At 42.4% G+C, this 22,103-nt stretch overlaps 1 protein-coding gene across 1 annotated transcript in view; it reads left to right on the top strand.

The window, feature by feature from the left end:
* The first annotated feature begins 7,611 nt into the window (after nt 1–7,611).
* The window catches only part of BEST4 (bestrophin 4), a 29,983-nt gene continuing 15,491 nt past the window's right edge, over nt 7,612–22,103 (top strand). Inside the window, exons 1-5 of the mRNA XM_033915804.1 lie at nt 7,612–7,763; nt 11,165–11,259; nt 12,576–12,809; nt 14,999–15,153; nt 17,254–17,331. Of these exons, the coding sequence (XP_033771695.1) occupies nt 7,612–7,763; nt 11,165–11,259; nt 12,576–12,809; nt 14,999–15,153; nt 17,254–17,331 (714 nt within the window). The remainder of the gene's footprint in view (nt 7,764–11,164; nt 11,260–12,575; nt 12,810–14,998; nt 15,154–17,253; nt 17,332–22,103) is intronic.

Genomic DNA, 22,103 nt, shown 5'->3' with positions numbered 1-22,103 from the left:
GCACCACAACGAGCCACAGGATTTTAATGGCGATTTTGGAGCATCAGGGCCCATGATCACTGCTTACAGTATGAGGGTGCTGCCTGCTGTGTTGTGTTGACGTGGCTGGGTGGGATCACAAGGCTCCGTCCAAGACACAAGAAAGAGAGGCCAGTGTGAGCTCAACCTCAGAAACATCACGAAGGATATTCCAGTTCCCAGGAGACACGTCCACATGCTGAGAACCCCAGCCCTCATTTCACAAGAGCAGAGTGCCATGACTCTCCTGTATCCTGTGCTGAGAAAAAAGAGTCATGATGAGCCCAAAAGCTCCCAACAGTACCCCAAAGGGCATTATACAATTTAAACCTGGTCTCTTCTCTCCCTGCTGCTCCTATGCAATTCTCAGTGGCTGCTGATAAAAGGAACTGGTCTCTCAGGGAATCCTTCACCCTCAGGAATGGGGTAGAAATGCTCTCACCCCAAGGAGCAGCAAGAAAAGCCCATTTGCAGGCAGCGAGGAACTGCTGTTGACCACCTATAAAGGATTGCACCAGCTGGCTTGCCCTGATGGACCACTGTGTTGATTTACAGGCTGTTCTGGTATGACTGTTGACGTGCAGATGACATCACTCATACTTGATTGGTCAGACTGGGTCTTATCTGTAATGGCAGGTTCAGGATGTCTCATGATGTGTTGGAAGTGGACACGGAGCCCTAATGAAAGCTCTAAGCAACCGAGTCCCATGGCTTTTTTGCATCACAAGGGCATTTAACATTACTATACTGATGACATCACACCAAGCCAGGAGCTGCCTGCCATGACATGGCAATGCACTGTGGGATAGGATTTATGTGGCTACAATCAAAGTGGCTTACATATTATATTTAGATATTTATTTTGTCCCTGAAGCTGTGGAGGCTAAGATGTCCAAAACATTGACATAAATCGGAGGGTGGTCGAGCCAAGGAGCCATCAAGATATGGAACAGGCCAATTGGCTAGTAAGATGACTCGGGGCCATCTGGGGGCTTCTTACCAAGCTGGAAACTACAAGTGTGAGTTATTCTTGCAGAGTTTGGACTCAAAAGTTTGAGACTTACACACGTCTTGAAAATGTGGAAAAATCTTTGAAGTAATGTAAATATTAGTTAAAGATAAAGTAATAATACTTCGTAAATTGGAACAATTTGAAAATGAATTTAGACATTTAAGTCTTCGATTGTTTAACATTCTGAGATTCTCCTTATATCGTAGGACTCTATTCTTCCAGTGCATAAAATCTCTGGGGCAACTGAGGAGAGGAAGCTGCCCTTCTGGAATCCTCTCAAGACGAAGTCCCAGACAGAGATATGTTTGGCCAAGATTTAAACATGGTTATGCATTTGCATTTTCCCAATCTTCAGCCATTGTTTTGTGGACAGAAAATATGGCTATTTCCTGATGTGGCTAGGGTAACACAGGAAAGGCAGGAGACTATTGCCTTTATGCTACAAATTCCTTATAAATGTATTATCAAATATTTAGGTGTTAGGTACATGGGTTTTTTTCCCAGAACATCTTTTCCCTTCTTGGATTTGAAGAAAGTGACATCAGGCCACTGTTAGATGCTGTTTGAATGCTGCAAGTTCAGACTATCCTGCTAAGTTTGATCTTAATGCCTAAGGCTGTTCCATAAAAGATTTTTTCTTAATATTATTCCACCTTTACCTCTCCTCCCCCCACCTGTAATGTATCCTTAATTGAAGCTGTCCGCGCAATGTGTGGTGGCGGCGAAAAGGGCAAACAGAATGCTAGGAATGATCAAGAAGGGGATCACGAATAGATCAGAGAAGGTTATCATGCCGCTATACCGGGCCATGGTACGCCCTCACCTGGAGTACTGCGTCCAGCACTGGCCACCATACATGAAGAAGGACACGGTACTACTCGAAAGGGTCCAGAGAAGAGCGACTAAAATGGTTAAGGGGCTGGAGGAGTTGCCGTACAGTGAGAGATTAGAGAAACTGGGCCTCTTCTCCCTTGAAAAGAGGAGACTGAGAGGGGACTTGATTGTATCATTCAAGATAATGAAGGGAATAGACTTAGTAGATAAAGACAGGTTGTTCACCCTCTCCAAGGTAGAGAGAACGAGAGGACACTCTCTAAAGCTGAAAGGGGATAGATTCCGTACGAAAGTAAGGAAGTTCTTCTTCACCCAGAGAGTGGTAGAAAACTGGAACGTTCTTCCGGAGGTTATTATAGGGGAAAACACCCTCCAGGGATTCAAGACAACGTTGGACAAGTTCCTGCTGAACCAGAATAATAATAACGGTTTATATACTGCAGGACCGTGAAGTTCTATGCGGTTTACAATGATTTTAAAAAATGTTAAAAATTGAATAGAATTGACATAGTTAATATCTATTGTTTAGCAGTTCTAGAGATCTGGTATTGAGAGAGAGATTGTGCGAATAAGTTTCCTATGTACTTTAGGAACAGATATGTTTTCAGTTGTCTCCTAAATTCCCTATATGTATTGGCAAGCGTAAGTAGTTGTTTCAGTTCGTTGCCCCATAATGCTACTTGATAAGAGAGAAGATGTTGGTGATGAATTTTGAATTTGCATCCTCTAACCGGGGGGGGGGGGGGGAAGAGGGGGGGGGAGAAACAAAATTCAAGTTTGAGCTTCTTTTATGTCTATTGGTTGAAAGGGAGAATAGGTGGGTTATGTATTTGGGGGCAGGTGAGGCTGGACTCATTTAGAACACTGGTCTTTGACCTGGAGGCTGCTGCGTGAGGTGATTGCTGGGTACGATGGACCACTGGTCTGACCCAGCAGCTTTCTGTGATTTATAATTATGTTATCCAGATTTGTTGCATTTCTTTGACAAATGGATACTTATATAATATATAGAAAAGAAAAAGCAATCGGTTGACAGTGACATCTAGTGGTTTGATATATTATTACATCTGGTTTTACTTTTATTTTTATTAAGGCAGTGACTATAGTGTGTTATGTTAACAAATGAGATCCAATTTTTTTTTCAACTGTATCATTCCACAGAATATTTATAGAGTTATTTTTCTCTATATTTCTGCTGTGCCATTTTCTCCTTTTAGTTGCTTAGAAAAAAATGAATCCTAGAAGCTCGTTGAGTCCCACTTTCTATTTGCCAACAAGTCTTTTGAAAGAAGCAGTACGAGGGTGGTTTGGAAAGTTTGGTAAAAAAGCAAGTTAACATAATCTCCATCGAGGGCTTGTTTATAAAGGTATGGGGGGTATGGGTGGGCTTTGGGGGGTGGGGGTCAGGGGACTCCCTCCTGCCAGCACCCCCCTGAACACATGATCCCACCCCACCCAGCCCCCCCTCTGTACCTATATAAGCAAGGCCGACCAGAGGAATGTCTACTCCCTCCAGCTGGCAGGCCTGCCTGTTCAGAATGGCGGGCCTTCCCCTTACCAGTGCATCCCAGAATCCATGGGAATGGTTTTAGGTTTCTGGCCAATCGGAGTCATAGGCCACTCCCAGTGCATCCCAGAATGCACTGGGAAGGAGGTCTAAGACTCCGGTGCCAGCAGGAGGGAGTGGGCATCCCTCCTGCTGGGGATGTTGATGAGTGCGGCAAGAGGGATTGGGCATTGCTCCTGCTGCAGGGGATTCGAGAGTGATGACAGGAGGGAGTGGGCATCCCTCCTGCTGGCCAACTTGTGGTGGGATTTGGGGTTCCCTGCCACTGCCACTCAGCTGATCGTGGCAGGGAGATTCCCTTGCTGCGATCAGCTCAGCAGCAACAAAATTCTCTAAATAGCACCTATGATATGGATGCTGGTTAGAGAATCAGGGTGGTTTTAGGACACCCATGTGCGATTCTCAAAAGCAGCTTAGGCGGCTTCTGAGACTGGCATCCTGTACAGAATCAGGCCCTTAGCCTAGCGAGTCTCCAGTTTTTTCATAAGCTGTTTTGTCTATGATACAAAAAATCTGGAAACTCGATGGAGTAAGTGTGTAGCTCTTGATGGAGACTACAATGTTTCACTTACTTTTTTACCAAACTTTTCAAACCACCCTTGTAGATCTCGGGGAGGGGAGGACAAGCACCCTCTCTAGGGCAGTAAAAACTCTTAGTATGGAGATAAGTTTCCTCTATGGAGTCATCCAGGATAAGGTGATAAAGATTATTCATCAGGAGCGATTTCTCCAGCTACAATCAAAAAGTCTTTCCAAACCCCAATTCAGCCTCATCTGCAATCTCCGTAAGAGCTTTTTAAATTGTGCATAAGCACAACTGACTCATTTCCTTCAGACAGGTGAGCATCAGATTGTCCTAGAAGAACTGAGAGTGAGAGTCTAATTTTAATTTGACCATTCGTATTCCACTTAACCACTAACAGTTTTAGGAAGATTACAAGAAGTATATACAAAAAAAAGGCATTTCAGAAAAATAACTAAATTCAGTTCTAAATTACTTTCCAAATATCCATGTTTTAACATCATGCCTACAATTCATATAGGCTGAGTTTTACTAAGAAGTGTAAGAGCATTTTACCATCAGATCATTTTCCTGTTGCTAGATTATATATTAATAATAATTTCTCAGAGTGTTTTAGTCTGCAAAGAGGGGTTAGGCAAGGTTGTCCCTTGTCTCCTCTGCTTTTTGATATTGTATTAGCTATTCAGCAAGCGAAGGAGATACAGGGTATTCCTTATTCAGAATGGAAATATAAGGTCTCTGCTTATGCAGATATTTTGCTTTATTTGAGAAATCCTGACACAACCATTCCATGCTTGCTTGAATTGATAGAGAAATTTGGAAAATTTTCAGGATATAAAATAAATTGCAGCAAAGTTCTTCCACTTAATGTCCATTTCCCTTTCTATGGAAAGAGGATGGAATAAAGTACTTAGGCATTTGGATAAAAAATACTCTGGAAGAAATAATGAAGATAAATGAAAAATCTTTATTACAGAAGGTAACGGAAATGTGTGAGCAATGGAATCCTTTACATCTGTCTTGGTGGGGAAGAGTCCAAACTATTAAAATGATGATTTCCCCTGTGGTTTGTTAGCAAATGGGTATGATACCAGTTTTTTTTCAGGGGTCCTTCTATAAAAAGTTAAATTTTATTCTTACAAAATTTATTTGGCTGGGCAAAAAGGCTAGAATTACTTTAGTATCTTTACAAAAAACGATTACAGAGGGTGGGATACATTTTCCAAACTCTTATAGGTATCATCAACCCTATATTATGCGCCAGGGTATGTATTGGATCCTCCCAGAGCCCATTGACAATATCCCAGATTGGTTATGGTTGGAATGGCGACTTATGTTTCCTCTGCGATTGTGCTGTTCTCAGTATCAAAATGCCTAGATTATATAAAGACAATAAAATATTACTAGACACTTGGAAAACATTAAGATATGTGAGTAATATAACACTTATTCCAATTCACAAGTCAACAAATCAAACTATATGGCTGAACGCCAAGATTCAAATTGGCGGATTTAAGGTCATCTGGAAGCATTGGATGATTGAAGGAATACGTGTATTAGAAGACGTTATTTCCAATGGTAAACTGCTTGAGTTTTCACAGTTGCAACATAAATATGGCCTTAATAAATCACAAAGTTTTGATGGATGCAACTGAAGCAGGCCATTCAGGTGGGGTTCCCTGACTGGAAAAATCTTAATAATCAATATAGTTTGGAGTTCTTATGTTTTCATGTGGACTTCCTCGGACACCAGGCCGCTCAGTGGTACAAATTAATATCTGAATTTATGAATAAAAAAACAAAGTCTGGTCTCCGAGACATTTAGAGCATTTAGATTAAGCATCAAATTACTGCATCTCAATGGCCACGAATTTGGTCTTGGAGGATGAGATGTACAATGTCTGCATCTATGAGACAAACATGGTTCTTCCTGTTGCATAAAGCACTCTGGACCCCTGTTCGTTTACAAAAATTGGATTGCTCTAAGTCTAATAGATGCTGGCATTGTCATCTTGAAGCAGGGACCATTTATTGTTCTATTGTCCATTTATTATGGATTTTTGGAAATCAATTTGGAGCCAAATTAATAGTTTATTAGAAAATCATGATGCGTTATCGTATGATACAGTACTATTTGGAATGTCTAAGAGGGCTAAGAGCCAAATATCTTCCAAAAATAATAAACTCTTACTTATTTTAACAGGAGTTGCCATACAACAAATAACATGCAATTGGAAAAATTGGAACAGATTAAACTACAGTTTTTGGTGGAATTCAGTGTGTCATATTTATAAAATGGAAAGAACATTAGCTCTTCAGAAAGGAAATTTTAATAACTTTCACGATGTGTGGGGGCCATTAACAAATTATTGCAATGAATAAATATTATTTTCCCTGATTTGTACAAATGTAAGAATGGGATGGGGGGAGTTGGGATTTTATTATATGGTATAAGCGTTATGAGATGTTGAAAGGATGGGAGGGAAAGAGATAATTCTATTTAATATGAAGAATTGTAGAATTTCAAGTGATATATTTAAGTTAAAATGGTTGATACCTTTTGATTCCCTTGATGTAAGTTATAAAAATGAATAAAGAATTTTAAAAAAAAAAAATCATTTTCCTCACCGGCCCAGGGTAAAATGTTCTTATGCTGCTTAGTAAAAAGAGCCCATCAAATATAAAGGCAAAAAGTTCCATAATTCAGACTGAGTTTGGTTGTACCGTCTAGATCAGTGGTCTAAAACTCGCGGCCCGCCAGGTACTATTTTGAGGCCCTCGGTATGTTTATCATAATCACAAAAGTAAAATAAAACCAATCCTTGATCATATGTCTCTTTACCTATAAATTACAAGGAAAGATTTAGAACATAAACTATAAAGAGTTTTACCTCTTGCAAAATTGTCATTTCTTTAATACGACATGAACTATTTTTTTCTAAGGCCCTCCAAGTACCTAAAAATCCAAAATGTGGCCCTGCAAAGGGTTGGAGTTGGAGACCACTGGTCTAAATCCATCCTGCAGTGGTTTAGGCCTGAGGAAGTGCAATGCGTAAACTGCGATACAGAGCAGAACAGTTAATGCATCCATTCTCAGGAGGCAGCTGTTGGTTGGCTTTATCCTCAAGCTCACGTTTGTACTTGTAATTTGACTAATTAATGTTTACACTTCCCCCCCTTTTTATAATGATTCATTGTAAACCGGCCAGATGTCCGTCGATGGTCGGTATATTAAAACTTAATAAACTTGAAACTTGTTTGCTGCCCGTGGGCTTTATAGGAAGTCACCTTCAGTCACAAGCAGGGATCAAGGCCTGGATTTTTGGACCGGATATATCCATCTTGCAAATATTTCAGTATGATTGGGAATGCTGCCTAATATCAGAGGGCCGGGCTCATACCCACACTGACCGAGCACCTCTAGTCAGTCCATGTCAAATGGCAGCTAGTTAAAAATACTGGAAGAAGAAGCATCCGCAGTAAGGCCCTCAATCTTTGCCAGTCAAGTAGTCCAGGGAGTGATGGGTACAGATAGAAGAATCATACAGAAATGACGAGGACTTGGGGGGAAAAGATGAAGCCTTTCATGGTGCCCTCACTTGCCACACAAAGTTCTCATCTTGCTTTAAGCAGGTCCAGGCCGTGAGCCTCACAGACATGACGGTGTCTTATACTCTCAAAGTGGCCAATGCTCGCTTCGGTGGCTTCTCCAAGTTACTCTTCAAATGGAAAGGAAGCATCTACAAGTTACTTTACAAGGAGTTAATCCTCTTCATCTCACTGTATACAATCCTGAGTCTCACGTACCGGTAAGTTCAGCTTAATTGGCCTGCATCAGTTTCTCATGTTATCTAGGGTCAACCCTACTTAGAATGAGTAGTTAAATGGAAGACAAATTATATGTATAATAAGGTATGTGGAATTGTCTATATTGAAAGCTTCTATACCGCTACTAATGACTGGGGGAGTCAATTCAGAGCTTCTGTAAAGGTGCTACAATACAGGGTTAGTGGTTTCTTAGATGGTTTTCAATACCAGATATACAGTAAACTAGTCCAGATGCAGAATATGTAGTAGTCTATCACCAAGAGCATTACAGGATTTTCTACTAGACTACTCTCTTCCACTGGCTTCCGTGAATCCAAGGGAAACTATTGAATAAATAGCTCTTCTTTGAAGAAAACAATAAAGCTGCAAGTCCTCTCCCCCTCTCCAGGTTCTACATCCTCTCCCCAGCAAATCTACCCTTTGGCCATAGGTTCAATGCAGGCAAATAATTTAACTTTTTGGTGAAGAAGGATGCCAAACTAGATTATTCGTAGGACCCAGTGTCTCAGGAATCTCAGACTTCATATTGACAGCTTAGCAGAAAGGGGCAAAACTTTTTTTTTTGTAATTAACACCCCAAAAGGCCTTTCCTTTTTCTCCAATTTAGTAATCGTGGTTCAACCCTCCCTGAGGTCTGGAACTGCTGAGCTCTGAGAGGCAGAAAAGAGACAAAAAGCGTTCCATTTTATTTTTGGCATGTGCAGGCGCTAATCGCACCGTAATTACGTTGATGGCATTTTTTGAGGGGGTACGTCAGGGGCAGAGTGGGCACTTTTGTGCTAGCCGGTTAGTGCAAGCACTCAATGGTTAGCACACAGTTCATGTCAGAGCCCTTATGGCCACCCAAATAGGTGATGGTAAGCACTGACACTGTGATTTGTTTAAATGGCGATGTCTTAATGAAATAATAGGAAAAAGACTTTTTATGGCCGCTCTACAAATGGCACAACGACTATGAACCTCACTGATTAGGGTTCAACATTGTTCTTTTCCTGGACTTCTATCATAGCCCTCTATTTGTCTGTAGCTTGTATTATTGTTTTTCTTCAAAAGACTAGAAAACAGCATATGTTTCATTTCTCACTTATCATATAATGCAGTGTCTTTAGCGTGCCCCGACGGGACCCGTTTCGCCCATAAGAGCTTTTTCAAGGGTTCTTTGAGGAGCTCTTTTTTCAGCGTCCTCACAATTCTGGGGCTGCCCTGTCTATAAACCAAAAAACAAATGGAAAAACAACCCCAAATACTATACAACAGTATCCTCATAATACAACTTACTTACCAAAGAGAAGGCTTTCAAGAGTGCAGGAATGCTGGCAATGTTTCAAACCGGCTACTTCACTACATATCATCATTGGTACAACCTTTGTTGAATTTTTCATGTTTACATCTTTCATTAATTTTTCAAAGTTAACAAAAATGCAGTACAGTATCTACACAAACAGCATTATTCATATATGCATTTATAATCAATCAAAATCCCCAGAGCGTAATAATCCCCCCACCCAACCAATACCTTGCAAAAGAATACAACCATGACATAAATATCTCTCTCTCACCCTCCCTCCCCCTGGGTGTGTGTGCAATATACCAACAGGATCAAAGGGAAAACCCTCCAAAAAAACCAAAACCAATTACAACTGATCCATAAAAGATATCAAAGGCCCCAGATTAACTTAAATCTGCATTCATTTTTTCAAATCTATAAGTTAAGCATAAACTTGCCCACCAAAAATTAAAGTTAAGGCGATCCCAGTTCTTCCAGTTACGCGTAATCATTTGTATGGCTACCCCGGTCATGATAAGGAAAAGCCGCCCTCTATATATGTCCAATGAGGGCTTCAGATGTAACATCGTCCCACATATGTCAAAGGAATTGATGCCTCAAGTATAGCATTAATTTGTCCCCATATCGACTTCCAGAACTTGAGTATTCAAGGACACTAGAACAACAGATGATCCAGTGTCCCTATATCAAGATGACAATGCCAGCATCTATTAGACTTAGAACTATCTAACTTTTGTAAACGAACAGGGGTCCAAAAAGTTCCATGTTTGTCTCATAGATGCTGAAGCTGTACATCTCATCCTCCGAGTCCAAATTCGTGGCCATCGAGATGCAGAAATGTACTGCTTTATCTCAATGCTCCAAATTTCTCCAAGACTATTTTTTGGTTTCTTATTCAGAAATTAATTTATACCACCTGGCGGCCTGATGTCCAAGCAAATCCGTCTGGAAGCATAGGACCTGCAAACTATAATAATTTGTTGAATTTTTAATTTAAAAAAGCTTGCGATAAACGTCTGTACTTTTAAAATCCAACATCTACTAAAGAATATAAAGAAATCAAACTTATTTTAAGAAACAAGGAACCAGGGGACAATGTACTGGCATTACTTCAATACACTACGGTATATAAGATAAGTAGCCAAACCTGACATCCATTATATTAATATAACTTAACCTAGCCAATGATTTGACCTGCTCAATGTGATCTGAAGTCTACTCAAGAAGGCCTTGCTACTAAGATGGCATCCGTGTTTAAACAAGAAACTCACAGGCAAACTGTTGTTACAAAGGTACCCATGAAAATAGAGACGTCCACTCTACCATTGCATGCAGCCCATCTGCTCTTACATTTTTCAAAGGATGAATCCAAAACTGTTCACAGTAGGCAAACCCCCCATCTCGATTTCCCCCAACTCACGGGATGGGGCTGGGGATATCTAGTTAGTAATTCCCCATCACATTTCCAATGGGTAACTAAATCCTAATTTTCTGAGTCCTGCCCACATAGGGAAAGATACCATGAACAAGACACTGGGAATTAAAGGATATTGAGAATCTGGCTACTTTGGGATGGTTTATTATCATCTATCCTTTGGAAGATATGTTGTCTATAAACATCCAGTTCAGCGAAGAAAGTTTCAAAGGGAGAGAGTGGTAGATGCCTGGAGGGAAGTGGCGATGGAATTCAAAAAAAGCGTGGGATAAACATAGAGGATCTCTAATTAGAAAATGAAGGATGTAAATTAAAGAACTAAGGCCGGTACTGGACAGACTTGCACGGTGGTGATTTGGTGTAGGATGGGCTGGAGAGAGCATCAATAGGAAGTCCAGTAACTTGGACTTTATGGTAGATATTCTGCAAACTTCAGCATTTGGAACCTAAGACAATACCAGGTGGACTTTACAGTCTACGACCCAGAAATATCAAAGAAGAGACAAGTTAATTTAATCATGTATTTGTAATGGGTCTAAACTAATGGACAGACTGGAAGGACCGTTCAGGTCTTTATCTGCCATCATTAACTATGTTATTATGTAGCATTAAAACATTGCAGTTCAAAGAGAGATGATGGGGCTCCTTGTCTCCTGCAGTTGTCTGCTGACTGAAGAGCAGAGGAGACTTTATGAAAAGGTGGCATTGTATTGTAACAGGTCCACAGATCTCATCCCCATGTCTTTCGTGCTGGGTAAGTCCGAGATGTTCTCTGGGCACATATTTTAAATATCTGTTTTCTGCATGCACTCTCTTACACATTTTAAACTCACACTGCAATCTTTATGTATTTATTTATAGTAAAATACCGCAAATCTGCAAAACTTTTATCTGTTTATTTATTTCTTGAGATTTATAAACCACCTTTATAAAGGGATTCACTCAAGGTGGGGTAGACCAGGTACAGTTTAACATAAAACTTACACTTTCCTTAGTATAAACAATAGTGAAAATACCCCAAATAAGCAAAACACAATCAACGAAGTAAACTTGAATATGACAAACTGAAACCTAATAAGAGGAATAACATGAAACGGCCATATAGCAAAGCTGCAGGAGAAATTTCTACCATGGGCTGGTGAGGTAAATTCTCTGACGCTCGCAGTAGAGAATGACACGGTGACAAAATTCATCACCATTCCCGTCCCCACAGATAACCGTGGGGAATAATCCCATGTCATTTTCTAGTGTCTATTTCAACCTCGGTCCTTCTACACCAGCATTCTTCAGAGCAAAGCCTGCGGGTCAGTGGTTGTGGCCATTCATACTCTGATTCTTTCCTCTCTCCTTAAAGAATGACATGAAGATGGTTTTCCATGGTTATCCGCAGGGACGGGAATGGTGATGAATTTTGTCACCGTGTCATTCTCTAGCTCGCAGTATAGACCTCTACTGCAGCTTTGTAAGGACGGGGCGTGGCTGGGCAGAATGGGGCGGGCGTTGAGGTGGGGCCATGGGTCTGGATTTTCGTTCAGTGGCAGTACCATGTATTAACATGCAGAGGGAGCTATTGTAGGTTTGATTCTGCTTGATTGTTTCATTCCATGACATCCACCCTGCAGTCTCCTGGCTCTGGCTGCAAGGAAGCCCTCTAACCCTGCGGAAGACATATACTGTGGAAAAGAGGGCTGGAGGGAGGCAGTTGGATGGGTACAGTCTGGAACGAAAAGGACTCTGGCATCTTGCAAGGGGAGGAATGCTGGCACTAGGTTAGAGAAGTGGAGGAAGATTTGGGGGTGGGGGGGGGGGGCGCTAGAGAGAGTAGAAACAGTGCTGGCACCAGGTTGGAGAAGAAGGCAGCCACATATCTTCCAATGAATTTTCAGTTGGATGCAGCTAGTACAGATTTTTAGTTGCCACAGAAAAGAGGTGAGAAATCTCCACAAGTGAATGTATGCAAGCAGCTTTTCTTTGAAAATCTTTGCAATCCATGAAGACAGTTTGAAAATGGCAGCCACAGTAGCATATGCATACTCAGGTACTAACCACCTTTGGACTCTTCTCCTGCAGGGTTTTATGTCACTCTAATTGTGAACCGTTGGTGGGGGCAGTACACAAGTATTCCTCTCCCTGACCAACTGATGTGTGTCGTCTCCAGCAATGTCCATGGGGGAGATGAACGGGGACGTATCCTGCGACGTACACTGATCCGCTATGCCAACCTGTCCTCTGTCCTTATCTTGCGCTCCGTCAGCACCCGTGTGCTCAAGCGTTTCCCCACCATGGAGCATGTGGTGGAAGCAGGTGAGTTACCCCTCCCAGACTATCTCCTCAGCTCACAGATGGGGTTCCAGGGAGGGAGAGCTGACGTGTCACAGAATCATAAGAATAGCTTTACTGGGTCAGACCAATGGTCCATCAAGCCCAGTAGCCCATTCTCACAGTGGCCAATCCAGGTCACTAGTACCTGGCCAAAACCCAAGGAGTAGCAACATCCCATTATCTCAAAGCAAGCAAGATTCCGGAACCCCAAAGAGTAGCAACATTCCATGCTACCAATACAGGGCAAGCAGTGGCTTCCCCCATGTCTTTCTCAATAACAGACCTTTTCCTCCAGGAACTTGTCCAAATCTTTCTTAAAGCCAGCTACGCTATCCGCTCTTACCACAACCTCTGGCAACACGTTCCAGAGCTTAACTATTTCCCTGCAACTTGCTCACATGGCACTCTCTGCTGGGTTCAAATCCTGTATCTGGCTCCTGCTCTTCCAGCCACTCCATATCTCTCCCTGCTGGCTACAGCACTGTAACAGATTTACTCAGCGCTCAATGGAAGTGAAAGACTTAGGGCTAGATTCACTAACCTGCCCAAATCGTACCAATCCATTTCCAATTCAGGCCTTTTCCAAGGGATTCACTAAGGAAGAATATTCAAATAGGGGCGATTGGAGGAACGCCCCCATTTGCGAGCAGGGGCTAGATTCACTAAGCAAACCGATTGTGTACCGATCGGTTTGCGAGCCCTTTGCGACCAAATTTCCCTCCAACCCCATTCACTAATGCCTGTAGTGATCCGATCCTGATCCTCCCATGCAAATTAGCCAAGCGACTGATTCACTAACAATTGCTTGGCTATTTTGAATCGGGTTTTACTATTGGCAAACCCGACTGCTGCAGACCTGTTGGTAACTGTCTTTTTTATTCATTTTTTTTCCATGGCACTTAAGATCGGCAACGCCCCCCCCCCCCCCACTTAAGATTGGTAAAGGCCCCCCCCACCCCCGCATCAATGGCAATAAGATTGGCAACGCGGTGCTCAGTCCAAAGCTTCCCTCTGATGCAAACTGCCTGGGTGGAAACAGGAAGCTGTGTCAGAGGGGAAGCTTTGGGCTGAGCACCGCGTTGCCAATCTTATTGCCATTGATGCGGGGGGGGGGGATGGGGGGGGAGGGCCTTGCCGATGTTAAGTGCTGTTCTATCACAGCTTCTGTAGCTACTCTTTAAATGTTCCTTCAGCTGCACTTCCTCACAGCCCATCAGGTCACAAGAAGAGTTGAAGTGCAGTCTGTGCAATGCAATCCCTTAACATTCTCCCCACCCCCAACTCCCATCCCAAAGGAGACAGAGATAGAACTGAGTGGAGGAAATGAGAAGAGAGAGATGCTAAAAACCACAGGGGGGAGGGAAGGAGAGAAATACCAGACCATGAAGGGAACAGATGAAAGAAGATGGATGCCGGACCAAGGTGGGGGGGGGGGGGGGGAGGAGAAATGGAAAGATGAAAGGAGATTGGCAGACAGTTTCTGGAAGGGGCAGACAGTGGATGGAAGGAAGAAAATGACAAGATGAGGAAAGCAGAAACCGGGTAACAAAGGTTGTTAGGTGCCATCAACTCGTGCTCGGGTCCTAGATGAATATTGGAGAAGAGCAAAGAATATCAAAAATCCCTAGACCTTTGCTTCATCAATGCTTTTGACTGTGTGCATTACAATAAACTATGGAGAACTCTGGTTCAAATGGGGATATCCAAACACATAATTCAGCTGATAGAGAGCCTATATGAAAATCAAGGCGACAAAGGTAAAAAAAAATTCCATTTTTAAATGTTTTTAGTATTGTAGTTGTGTTGATAAATGTTTAGAAATAGAAAATGGAAATACAGTGATTGTTTTATTGGACTAATTTTAATACATTTTTGACTAACTTTCAGAGACCAAATTCTCCTTCCTCAGGTCAGGACAGGATACTGTAACAGTAGTATACTTTACTGACCTAAGGAAAGAGGGTTTGACCTCTGAAAGCTAATTAAAAAATGTATTAGTCCAATAAAAAGGGGGCCCTTGAAGAATTAATCCTGCCCTGGTCACCGGGGGATGACCCGAATATAGTATTTGAACTACAAAAATGATAGGGTGGGTAACACAGGAAAGAGATACCACCTTCCCCTCCCCCTCCCCCTGAAATACTGATCCTGGAACTCCCCTCTATCTGCAGGGTTCATGACCCAGGATGAGCTGAAGAAGTTTGAAAGTCTTCATTCTGATTTTAACAAGTATTGGATCCCCTGTGTTTGGTTCACCAACCTGGCAGCTCAGGCTCGGAGGGACGGCCGGGTCAGAGATGATGTTGCTCTACGACTCCTCATGGATGTGAGTGTCGCTCTACAGAGAGAGATCATGAGGCGTTGCTTAGCATAGGGTTACCATATGGCTCCGGAAAAAGGAGCAATGGAAGAAAACTTTGGATGTCTCGATCCATCCCAAAGGCTGGATGATTCCCCTCTGGGCACCCTTTTGACTGTGTTGGGCGCTGCCAAGGGCATCATCTCTGTGTTTCATTTCTCTTTTCTATCAATTCTCTTCTTGGTTAGGAGTCATAAGATCAGTTTCCTGTTAGTCTGTCTAGTAAGATTCAACTTTGTTAACCAGGTCATATCAAAAACTAATCCCCCAATTTTGGACCCACAGTGTTCAGTTTCCGTGAATTTAAAGGTGCCAATCGCCATGGGCTGAATCTGAAGCAGACATTCAATGCCCAGGAAGGCCTAGTCGAGGCACCAGCACTGAATTTCCAGGTCATGGGCAAGGCTACCACTGGAAGTTATCCAGGTTTCAGACTGGTATCCAAATAACTGGCCAGATAAAGTTAGGACTTGTAGTACATTTAAAAGGTGAATGTAGGATCGCTGCTTACACATATTTTGGTGTGTTTATCTGGCACATTATTTTAGAAACCGCTTCCCCCACATTTAATCCAGTTTTACAGGTGAGAAGCCATTTGAACTGGAGATTTACAAATAGGGTTACCCTATGGCTCCAGAAAAAGGAGGACGGATTGAGACATCCAGGTTTTACTTTCATTCCTTTTAACCCGGATGTCTCATCTGTCCTCCTTTTTCAGGAGGAACAAAAGCAGGAAGACCCAATGATCCACAGAAAAAGGAGCAATCCTGTGGACGAAACACAATGTCAATCAATGTAAAAAAAATGTCCACATCAACCGTATTACAAACTAATGGAAGTGAGGAGGCCAGATGGAGACGTCTGGGTTTTACTTCCACTGAAAGCAATGAAAACAAAACCCGGATGTCTTAATCCGTCCTCCTTTTCCTGGAGCCATAGGGGAACCCAACAGCCTCCCTTGCTTTTTTCGATGCCATTCACTATTCAGCCAATAAGTGTTCCAAGCCTCGTTCTGATGCACCAACTTCCTCTTGCAGTGTATTCCAAGCCTCATTCTGGAGTCACCAATTTGATTACACTCCCATGGGAATCCCGCAGCCAGTGGAGTAGTAAGGGGGGTGCGGGGGCTGCTCTTCCTAAGGGCGTAGCACCCCTCCTCCTCTCCTTACCGCGTTTGCACCCCTTGCCTTCCCCCACACCTTTTGTACTCCCCTGGCATGAGGTTGCTGCCCACGTCGCCATCGGCACCTAGGAAGTGATGTTGAAGCGCGAGCACTCACCAACGTGAGCATGCTGCTCACACCGGAGAAATTAAAAAGGTACTGGGGGGGGGGGGGAGAGGAGGCCCCACTCACCTTTACTAAGCCACTGCCTGCAGCAATTTCTTCCGTACCTGCAGCTCCGTGGGATTCCCGCAATCCCCATTCCCATACAGCTCTCTAGTTTGAACAGCACCTCCTTGATGCATTATTTTCGTGACACATGTAAAACCATCGTATCAAAGGTTGCCCAAGTCTGAAACTTGCCTAAGGTAGCTTGGACACTCAGCAGGACAGGATTAATCTTTGATGGGTCCTAGGCAAAGAAACAAATTCATCCCCTGTCCCTTTGAAATATAAATACATAAAAAAAATTCATCAAAATACCCCTCCCCCCAAGGAGGAAGGGGCAGGTTAGCCTCCTGCTAATGATGGAGAATGTACAGGGGGCAGCAGTGGACTTACTAAGGCCAAAATCTAGACATCTGAGAGGGCTCCTCTTGAATATTTGGGCCTTAGAGGCACGTGCCTTGTTTGCCTCTGCCTGAACCCTGCCATGTTATGGAGAGGAAGAATTTGTCATGCGCATGTCAGAAAAGAGAGTCCCTGCATTGTGGCCAAGGTGACCGGAGTCTAGTAGGTTGGGTGGGGAATAAAGGGGCCTTGCAGGCTTCACCTGTCTTTGGATTATGTACATTTTATTGTAATCCGCTGAGGTTTAAGTGGAATAGAAGTTTTTTTTCCAAATAAATAAATATTCCGTTGCTGATGAGCCTCTGAGCTGTCTGTGTGTTTCCTTTGCCAGCAGGAGCTGAACAATTATCGGGCTAAGTGCAGCATGCTCTTCCATTACGACTGGATCAGCATCCCTCTGGTCTACACTCAGGTGAGCGCTGGTTGACCTCTTCTCTGGACACAGGAAGCATCAGGGACCAGAAAGGTTTTGTGGCTGGCTGTTCACCACTCACAGTCTCCAAACATCACTTGTCTATCATATTTAATGGCTGTTTTTAAGAACATAACAATAGCCTTACTGGGTCAGACCAATGGCCATCTAGCACAGTATACCATCTTCACGGAGTCCAATTCAAGTCACAAGCACTTGGAAAACCCTCCAAAAGTAGCAACATTCCATGCCACTGATCCAGGACAAGCAGTGGCTTCCACCATGTCTGTTTCAATAGCAGACTATGGACTTTTCCTCCAGGAACTTTTTCAAACCTTTCTGAAAACCAGACATGTTAACCACTCTTACCACATCCTCTGGCAATGCATGCCAGAGCTTCTCTGAATGTAAAAATATATTATCTCCTATTGGTTTTAAAAGTATTCATTGAAAAAAAAGTTATAATATTGAAATCACAACATATGTATTATTGTATTAATAATTACATAGAAACATAGAAATAGACGGCAGATAAGGGCCCACGGCCCATCTAGTCTGCCCACCTTAATGTCCCTCCCCTACCTTTGCCCTGTGAATAGATCCCATGTGCCGATCCCATTTGGCCTTAAAATCAGGCACGCTGCTGGCCTCAATCACCTGTAGTGGAAGACTATTCCAGCGATCAACCACTCTTTCAATGAAAAAGAATTTCCTGGTGTCACCTCGTAGTTTCCCGCCCCTGATTTTCAACGGATGCCCTCTTGTTGTCGTGGGACCCTTGAAAAAGAAGATATCTTCCTCCGCCTCGATGCGGCCCGTAAGATACTTGAACGTCTCGATCATGTCCCCCCTCTCTCTGCGCTCCTCGAGCGAGTATAGCTGTAATTTGTCAAGCCGTTTTTCGTATGGTAGATCCTTGAGTCCAGAGACCATCCGGGTGGCCATTCTTTGCACCGACTCCAGTCTCAGCACATCCTTGGTGAGTAAATGATTGTTTAATATAATAATTGTATAGTTATTAGTGCGTTCCACATAGTATTTATGATTTACCAATTGTATTGCATTATCAAAGTTTGAAAATCAATAAAGATTTAAACAATTACCAGAAAAAAAAAAATATTCATTGAGTGTCCCCTAGTCTTTGTAATTTTTAATGGAGTAACAAATCGATCCACTTGTACCCATTCTACTGCTTCAAGATTTACAAAGACTAGGGGACACTCGATGAAGTTACAGAGTAATACTTTTAAAACCAATAGGAAGAAATATTTTTTTTCACTCAGAGAATAGTTAAACTCTGGAACGCATTGCCAGAGGATGTGGTAAGAGCGGGTAATGTAGCTGGTTTTAAAAAAGGTTTGTACAAGTTCCTGGAGGAAAAGTCCATAAACTTCTATAGAGACAGACATGGGAGAAGTCACTGCTTGCCCTGGATCGATGGCATGGAATTTGGGTTTTTGCCAGGTACTTGTGACTTGGATTGAACTCCGTGAAGACGATATACTGGGCTAGATGGACTATTGGTCTGATCCAGTAAGGCTATTCTTGCACCACTCAGGCTTTTGTAGACTTCGATCATATCTCCCCTCAGCCATCTCTTTAGTTTTTCCTAATACGAGAGGAGTTCCATCCCCTTTATCATCTTGGTCACTCCTCTTTGAACCTTTTCTAATTCCTCTACGTCTTTTTTGAGATAAGGTGGCCAGAATTGAACGCAATCTACTCAAGGTGAGGTCACACCATGGAGTGATACAGGGGCATTATAACATTCTTAGTCTTGTTTACCATCTCTTTTCTAATCATTCCTAGCATCTGGTTTGCTTTTTGGGCAGCCACCGCACATTGGGCGGAAGGTTTCATCGTATTGTCTACGATGATACCCAGATCCTTTTCTTGGGCGCTAATTCCCAAGGTGGACCCTAGCATCTGGGAACTGTGATTTGGATTATTCTTCCTGATGTGCATCACTTTGCATTTTGTCCACATTAAATTTCATCTGCCATTTGGACGCCCAGTCTTCCAGTTTCCTAAGGTCTGTCTGCAAATTGTTAAATAAATAAATAGATCCTGAATATTACCATAGCTGGCTATTGACAAGATATTCAATGCTGATGGCCGGATACAGCACCAGCATTGAATTTCCAGTATTGCTGCAGACTGCGGGAGATCGCCATGGTCTGAATATTAGCCAGACTGTAACGGCCAGAATTGATAACCTGAGTTACAACCAGTTTTGAAGACTTTGCTCCAAGCCATATCTAGTTTGTAGTTAAAACACTGTATCTGTAGAAAACGTCTCGAGAAATCCAAGTTTACAGCAGAAAACGATAGTAACTGCTGAGGGCAAGTGGAAAAGTTTAGCGGCACAGGAGACAAGATGGCGCCCGAACCATCTGATTCAGAGGCCGAGTTGAAATGGGGGACAATGAAATTACAAAGAAGGATGTTTTGTCATTGGTTTAGAGATTTGAAAGATCCGGCCTCATGCTCCTCGTTTTGACCTATCGCTCATAGCGAAAGTCCTAGCAGACAGACTTGCTCATGTTCTTCCTTCCTTGGTTCCTGTTGATCAGTCTGGTTTTGCCTCTAAATGTCATGTGGGGGATAACATTAGTAGGACATTACATGTATTCTGGGGGGCCAGTAGAGCTCGCATGTCCTTCCTGCTTTTATCAACAGATGCGGAGAAGGCATTTGATAGGGTCTGTTGGGGTTTTCTATGGCAGGTGTTGCAAAAGGTGGGAGTGGGGGAGAGGTTTTGTACCTGGCTTCGTAATGGTAAGGAAGAAACTTAGGAACAGCTCAAAGAAATCGCAGACTGTAGAGTAAGCCTGGTCTTTATTCAAGGATACGGTGAGTGAGGCGCAAAATCTGTATATCCCCAGATTTAGAAAAGAATGCAAACAGAGCCGAACAAAAGACCCGGCGTGGATAACCAAAGAAGTGAAGAAAGCGATAGGGGATAAGAAGAATTCATTCTGGAAATGGAAAAAGGACAAATTCGAGGAAAACTGGAAAGAGCACAAGAAGCATGAAAAAGAATGTCACCAAAAAGAGAATATGAAGAGAGGCTAGCCAGGGAAGCACGACATTTCAAACCGTTCTTCAGATATGTTAAAGGGGAGGAGGTGGGACCGCTGGATGACGGAGATAGGAAGGGAGTGGTGAAGGAGGAAAAAGAAGTGGCGGAGAGACAAACATGTTCTTTTCGTCAGTATTTACAAAAGAGGTCACATCCAACGTACCGGAACCTGAAAAAATCTTCATAGGAGATCAAGCAGAAAAACTAACATCCATCAAGGTTAGCCTTGAGGACGTACACAAGCAGATAGACAGATTAAAAACTGACAAATCTCCAAGCCCGGACGGAATCCACCCTAGGGTATTGAAAGCACTAAAGGAGGAAATAGTGGAACTACTACAGCAGGTTTGTAATCTATCCCTGAAAACAGGTGGATTGGAAGATAGCTAATGTTACGCCCATCTTTAAAAAAGGATCGAGAGATGACATGGGGAACTACAGACCGGTGAATTTGACTTCGGTTCTGGGGAAGATGGCGGAAGCGCTGATAAAAGACAGCATCGACGAGCATCTAGAAAGGAATAAACTGATGAAAACAAGCCAGCATGACTTCTGCAAGGGAAGATCGTGCCTAACAAACTTATTGCATTTCTTCAAAGGAATTAACAAACGGATGGACAGGGGGCGTGGCTTGGACACGCAAGCAAATGGTCGGGTAATAGCAGTGCTCCGTGTCAGACAAGCTATTATTTCAAATTTAAAAGCTCCAAAATCGATATTTCGCTGAAAAAAAAAGGTGGATAAGAAGAAAATGGCATCGGGTAAACAAAATAAAAACGATGCAGGAGCCGGAGGATCTGGAACAAGCAGTAATAAAAGATCAAAGCCTGAACCAGGGACACCTTCAAAGGTTCCGCTGCCTTCAGAAGGAGAAACAGACATGATGGTGGAAATAAGACAGATCAAAGATATCGTTTTAGAAATAAAAAAAACAACTTCAAAAGGCAATTGACGACGTAGCCATGCTTACAAAAAGAGTGGACCTAATAGATAACAAAATAACTCACTTAGAAGAAAAATCGGAAGAGGTACATACTGAAGTCATGCAAAATAAAAAAGCTTGGAAAGAAATGGAAATAATGAAGAGAGACTTGGAAGATTGTTTGAATAGGGAAAGAAGAAATAATTTAAGAATTATAGGGATGCCTGAAGGAGTGGAAAAAAATGATCCCATCACTTTCCTGGAACAATTTCTTCCAAAAATCCTGCCTCTTAAATCCAAAGTGCCTCTCGAAATTGAAAGAGCACACAGAATACCAGGACAGAAAACAACATTACAAAAAGGTCCAAGAACTTTAATATTTAAACTATTAAGATACCAACATGTTGCTGAAATATGTCAACTGGCTAAAGAAAATAAAAATTTACGATGTCAAGATGCACGTATACACATTGTACCGGATTTTGCCAGAGAAACTGCCTTAAAAAGAAAACAACTACTGGATTTAAGACCTCAATTAAGGGCACTAGGGGCAAGATACGGACTTCTTTATCCAGCAGTTATGAAAGTAACTTTGGGAAATAAAACGCAAAACTTCACTGATCACAAGAAATTAGCAGACTATCTAGAACAATGTGAACAACCAATGACTTCTTAAATAAAGAACTGAGTAAGTTTACTAAGATTGAACTTATATCAAATGATTCTGTTTATATTTTATTTTATTTTAAATCGTTACTGCAAATATAC

The sequence above is a fragment of the Geotrypetes seraphini genome, chromosome 12 (genome assembly GCF_902459505.1).
Source record: "Geotrypetes seraphini chromosome 12, aGeoSer1.1, whole genome shotgun sequence".
NCBI classification, from domain to species: domain Eukaryota; kingdom Metazoa; phylum Chordata; class Amphibia; order Gymnophiona; family Dermophiidae; genus Geotrypetes; species Geotrypetes seraphini.
The sequence above is the reverse complement of the archived record's forward strand: the minus strand, read 5'-3'. Positions and strand labels throughout refer to the sequence as shown.